The following is a 6,164-nucleotide window of genomic DNA, read 5'->3' on the forward strand; positions in this document are numbered from 1 at the left end:
CCAGTCCTCAGATAACTGAAATGTGCCTCACTCCCAACATAACAAATCAGTACCAGAGAACAGCTCGCTGATCTCTCAACACTCAATGACTTTTCTAGCCTAAAGTTCCAAAGTCTTTCCATAATCCTTCCAAAACAACATGGTCAGGTCTGTCATAGCAGTACCTCACTTCTGGTATCAATTTCCTAGTTAAGGTTACTATTGCTGTGATGAAACACAATGACAAAAAGCAAGCTGGGGAGGAGAGGAGAGGTGAGGGTTTATTTGGATTATACTTCCCCATCATAGTCCATCATTGAAAGGAATCCAGACAGAAACTCAAGCAGAGCAGGAACCTGGAGCCAGAAGTTGATACAGAGGCCATAAAGGGGTGCTGCTTACTGATTTGACCCTCATGGCTTGCTCAGTCTGGTTTTCTATAGAACCCAAGACCACCAGCTCAGGGATGGCACCACCAACAATGGGCCAGTAAACCACTTAAGAAAATACCCCATAGGTTTGCCCATAGCCCAATCTTATGGGGGCATTTTCTCAACTGAGGTTACCTCCACTTTGGTGTCTCTCTAGCTTGTATCAAGCTGACATAAAACCAGCCAGCACACATCTCTTCTGTCACATAGGCCAGTCATTTACGCTGTGGTAAGAACAGCTCCATGAAATTATTTCCCATGTTAGCACGTTCCTGTTTAAATGAAAACTTTAGTTAAAATTGAAGGGATAGCATAAACTCCAGTTTCTGATCCCCTCCCACAATAGAACTTTGGTACTCATCACACAGACCTGGCACACAAGACGACACAACCTGTTTTTAACATTTTTAAATGAACTTTATTATAAGAACGCAAATAAATAAAAATACCAGGCACCAAAATTAACCGGGCTCAAAGTCTATACAACTTAATGAATTCTACGTAGTTAGAATAGGCATTCTGAACAGAAGCTGTGGAGGTTCACATTGAATTTTACACTTTAAATATCAAGTACATTTTATGCACTTATCCACCACCAAAACCAAAAAGCTCATGACAGAGTTAGAACTAGAGAAACAGTTCACTTTGTATCCTCTTTCATAACTCGTGGCTATTACTTACAGCCAGTCCTCCTTTGTGCCTTTTAGTCAGTTATTCTCGTTTTCTTTTCTTCATGTTACAATACACTCATATGTACATTTGTTTACACAGGTACATATGTTCTTGGCCAGATTCTGCATATGAGAACAAATATGTGTTTTGTTTCTTTCTGAGATTGGGTGGCTTTGCTAAGTATTATATATCCTTAGTCCATACCTTTTTATTTGGCTGAATTCACAATAGGAAATAGAAAGTGACTCTTGTGTTTTTTAATGGCCATGTGCTTTGTGGCAGTAGGTAGAACAATAAACTTTGAAATGCCCATGTTATTGATTTCCAGAAACTATTAATGTGTTTCCTGTCACAGCAAAGAGGAGTTGGGGTAGCTGGTCAGCTGACTTCCAGATACAGAGGTCATCCTGGATTATCCAGGTCAAATGTAATGAGGTTCTGAAAGCTACAGGAGGAGAAAGCGGAAGAGAGGTTGAGAATCAGAGATATGAGGAAGGCTGGACCTGGCCTGGCTGGCATTGAAGATGGAAGAAGGCAGCTAACTGCAGAGCATGAGTGGTCTCCTGGAGGTGAGACAGACAAGAAATCAGACTCTCCCTTAAATCAATGACAGAAGAACACAGACTTGCAACACTTGGATGTTTCCCAGTAGGATGCATTGTACCTTACACCTGCATGAGTACATGCTGATGGGTTGATACTACTCTAAGCCACCAAATCTGTGCTAATTTGTTACAGAAGCAATATGGAACAGATACACCAGGGAACACTAAGCCCATTCACTCTGAATCTGAAAATTCAAATTCTCAGGCAACTGAAGGAGATTCAGGCAAAATGGAAGAAATCTCTCTCTGTTATCTTTTTTTATGGCTTTGGAATTCAGGTGCACATGCTCAAAGTAATCTTGTTCCCCATTTGTTCCATCTGTCTCTGGAAGGACAGTCACTGTGTTTGAAAATATTTAAAAAATGTATCACTTCCCCCCTTCATCTATCATTCCAAATCCTACTGCTTTCTCCCCAAAACATACCCTCTAATGCATTTAATAGAGTTTTCCCAATACACCCGACAGTTACTTAGATGTAAGAGCATCCTTATAAAAATGTACACAGCCGGTGTATGTGCAGTTTTGATAGATGGAATTGTGTTGAGGTCTCCTCTTGACTTTATTTTCCCCTTTAAGTCTGGTTTAGAGATTTTTCAGGCATCTACATAAAAATCCTAGTTCATTTTCTTGTTTACATGCCCTGGGTTTACATGGCTAGAGATGGAAGGAAGCTTTGCTCCCAACAGGATAGCAATGAAACTCCTTAGTGGAATTTCCTTGTGTTTCCTCGAACATTTTTTTTTAAAGATACTATAGTGGTTTGAATATGTTTGGCCCAGTGCTAGGGCACTATTAGGGGGTATAGCCTTGTTGGAATAGGTGTGGCTTTGTTGGAGGAAGTGTGTCACTGTGGGGGTGGGCAATGAGACACTCCTCCTAACTACATGGGAGCCAGCCCTCTCCTAGTGGCCTTCAGATGAAGCTGTAAAACTCTCAGCTCTTCCTGCACCATGCCTACCTGGATGCTGCCATGCTCCCACCTTGATGATAAAGGACTGACCTTCTGAACCTGTAAGCCAGCCCCAGTTAACTGTTGTCCTTATAAGAGTTGCCTTGGTCATGGTGTCTGTTCACAGAGGTAAAACTAAGACAGATACATAAATGTAGAGGCGGGTTTGCTGGGCTTACAGTTGTCTATGGTTCTTCAGAATAAATGAATGTTTTTCTCTCCTCACTTCCTTGCCAATATTTAGTAATATCTGACCCCCAAACAATACAGATATAGGCAATAGCTAGCTAGGGAAGGAAGTCCAGATGACTAAGGGGAAGTGATGTGTATGTAGAAAATACAGGGACAAACTAGAAATCAATCCTTGGGGTAAGAGAGTCTTAAAAGGGTCTGGTGTGGCTGAAAAGTAGAAAGCCTTCAAGGCAGGGAAGATGCATGCCGAGGTCCCAGGGACCCAGAATGCTCAAGACTGGCTGTTCTCAATGTACAAGGAGACAATGTTTCTATTCATCACAGCTAACTGATGCTCATTCCAGTTTGTTTCTGTTCTCTCCCTTCCATGTTTGTAGCAGGGAAAGGGTCTTCACTGAACTTCCCTGGAGTTTGAGAGCACTCAAATTTCAACTTCCAAATATCTGTCTTCTTTAACTCCTTCCGTACCATTTTGCAAATCTGTGCAATTTGGTGAGTTTTGAAACATCCATACCCTTACGGAACCACATGGTTTACAATTCCACCATCCCTCAACATTCCTGCAATACAAGCTATCTCTCTGTCTCTAGAGCCACAGGGTTGTTCATCTGCTTTCTTTCAGTTCAGGAAAGTGTGCATTTTCCAGACTGAAATAAATACAATTATATTGTGTGCATTTGTCTATGGGTGCTTTTTTTGCTAAGCATAATTATGTTAGGATTCATTTATTTTATTGGAATATTATAATTTATTTCTTTTACTGATAAATAATATTTCATTATATAGCATTTTATCTAGTCATATGTTGAAGGACTTGAGTTGCTTCTTGCTTGGGGTTATTATCATTGAAGCTGCTATGAATATTTAGGTAGAAGCTTTTGTGTAGATACAAGCTGTAATTCTTTTTTTTTTTTTTTTAAGTGACCTGTTCCGTGACCCATACCAGGCTAGCAGGCAGTCTGGGGCAGGATGGTCACTTGGTTTTTATTCTTTTTTTATATATTATTTATTTATTATATGTGAGTACACTGTAGCTGTCTCCAGACACCCATATGAGGGCATCAGATCTCATTGCAGATGGTTGTGAGCCACCATGTGGTTGCTGGGAATTGAACTCATGACCTCTAGAAAAGCAGTCAGTGCTCTTAACCGCTGAGCCATCTCACCAGCCCCAGGCTGTAATTCTTAAGGATAAATGCTCAGAAGTTCAATGGCTAGGTCATATATATCAGTTGCATATTTAAACATTTTAAGAAACTACCACATTTCTTTTTCAAAGCAGCTATACCATTTTATATACCCTAAAGCATTATAGGAAAGTCCAATTGTTTCCAGTGTCAATTTGCTGTGGTTAGTCTTTTAAATTTCTTGAGATGCTAATGGGCATATTATGGTATATTTTACTGTGGTTTTTAATTTGCATAATGACTAATGCTCACTAGTAACTAATTATGTTGGGAGCTTGTAATGTCTTATAGGCCATTTATATATCTTCTTTGGTGAAGAAGCTTCACAAATATTTGCTTAATTCATTCTTTTTTTAAAAGTTTTGTTACATTTTTTTATTTTATGTGTATGTGTTCTCCCTTTTTATTGGATATTTTCTGTATTTACATTTCAAATGTTATCCCCTTTCCTGTATGTGTTCTCTTATGCAAGCCTGTGCCATGGCACACATGTGTATGTTGTAGGCCAAGCACACAACATAACCAGTTCATTCTCTCCTTCAATCACATGGGTCTTGGGTATTGAGCAGTTCTTTAGGCTTGGGGAAAACCACATTTGCCTGCTGAGCCATCTTGCTGGCCTCTTTTGTTTGTGTTCTAACTATATCATTTGTATTCTTGAGTTGTAAGAGTTCTTTAAGTATTCTGTGCATGAGCCTTTGCCAGCTATGTGTATTGCATTGTCTCCAAGTCTATAGCCTAACTGTTCATTTTTAAAAACAGTCTCTTTCAGATACATCTAAATTTTTTTTATTAAGTCCAATTTGTCAACTCCAAATCTCATCACCTACACTCTCACAGAGTGGAGAGTCTTTGTCTGCTCCCCCACAAATTTCTCCTACATTTTAGACTCATTACTCATGGTGGTTAACACTAACGGTTACCTTAATAGAAACTCAGCTGACAGATGGGCCTCTAGATATGTCTGGGGATTATTGGGATAGCATTCACTGAGGTGGGAAGACCTGCCCATTGTGAGAAGCGTGTCTGCCTGGGATCCTGGAGAAAGGAGGACAGGCAGGGAGCGAGTATTCACTGCTTGCTGCTGACTGACAGTAGGTGCAACGGTGACCAACTGCTTCAAGCTCCTCCTGCCTTCACTTCACTGGTGATATATGTTCCTTGAACCATGAGCTGAAATAAACCCTTTCGTCACTAAGTTGCTTTTCTCAGGCTTTTTTTTTTTTTTTAAATCACAGCAACTGGAAAAGAAACTAAATCAGAAAACTGGTACTGAGCGGCTGAGTCATAGCTGGGAGAAGCTTAGCCATGTGGTGCTTAGCAATTTGGAGCTGGTTTTTAGGATGAATGTAGAACAATTTGAAACTTTGGGCTAGAAAAATTCTTGAATGCTGTAAGCATGGCTTAATGGGCCATTTTAGTGGGAACTTGTGAGACAGGCATACTGAGAGAAATGCAGAGAACTCTCAGTTCTAAGGTGTCAGAGAGGAACAAGGACTCCATCAGGGACTAGAATGGTGACCAGTTGTGTGTTATTTTGGCTAAGAACATGGCATAATTCTGTTAGTGTCCTGCCAACTTGAGTGAATCTGAATTTAAAGATAACTTGGATTCATTTATTGGGCAGGGGAGATGTCAAAACAGGAGAGCAGTCAGGCAGGGCCGGAGAGGACAGCTGTAATTGTTAAAGAGATCAGCACCACGGAGGAGAAAGCTTCTGCAATCCACTGGGGCAACAGGAAAGGAGTCCTGAGGGCAAACTGCAACCCTCGGAGGCTCCAGACAGACCTGGCAGCAGAATTTGGTAGTCATCCAGGTGGTCCTGGTTTTAGAGGCACAGAAGATACAGGACTGAGGAGTCCATGGAGTCTTGTTCTACTGTTTTGGAGAACAGTGATGGCCTCTTTGAAGGTCAAGTGATGTGTCGCAGGGTCAGAGTCCCCTTGAGGAAGCCCCGAGAGATCATTTTGTAAAGCCGTGAAAGACAATGCTTAATTACAACAGAGACCTCCCAATCTCGGGGATTCCAAGGATGTGGGATGTCTGTCAAGGAGAGCGTGCCTACATGGAGTAGCACTGACGAGAGAGAGAGAGAGAGAGAGAGAGAGAGAGAGAGAGAGAGAGAGAGAGAGAGAGAGAGAGAGAGA

The 6,164-nt window shown here is 41.1% G+C and overlaps 1 protein-coding gene across 1 annotated transcript in view; it reads left to right on the plus strand.

Annotated features, from left to right (window-relative positions):
* Nucleotides 1–1,569: 1,569 nt before the first annotated feature.
* The window catches only part of LOC114608321 (kalirin-like), a 473,938-nt gene continuing 469,343 nt past the window's right edge, over nucleotides 1,570–6,164 (plus strand). The window contains exons 1-2 of the mRNA XM_028752277.1: nucleotides 1,570–1,651; nucleotides 5,645–5,821. Of these exons, the coding sequence (XP_028608110.1) occupies nucleotides 1,570–1,651; nucleotides 5,645–5,821 (259 nt within the window). The remainder of the gene's footprint in view (nucleotides 1,652–5,644; nucleotides 5,822–6,164) is intronic.

This window comes from Grammomys surdaster, unplaced genomic scaffold (genome assembly GCF_004785775.1).
Source record: "Grammomys surdaster isolate TR1022 unplaced genomic scaffold, NIH_TR_1.0 125889, whole genome shotgun sequence".
In the NCBI taxonomy this organism is placed as follows: Eukaryota; Metazoa; Chordata; class Mammalia; order Rodentia; family Muridae; genus Grammomys; species Grammomys surdaster.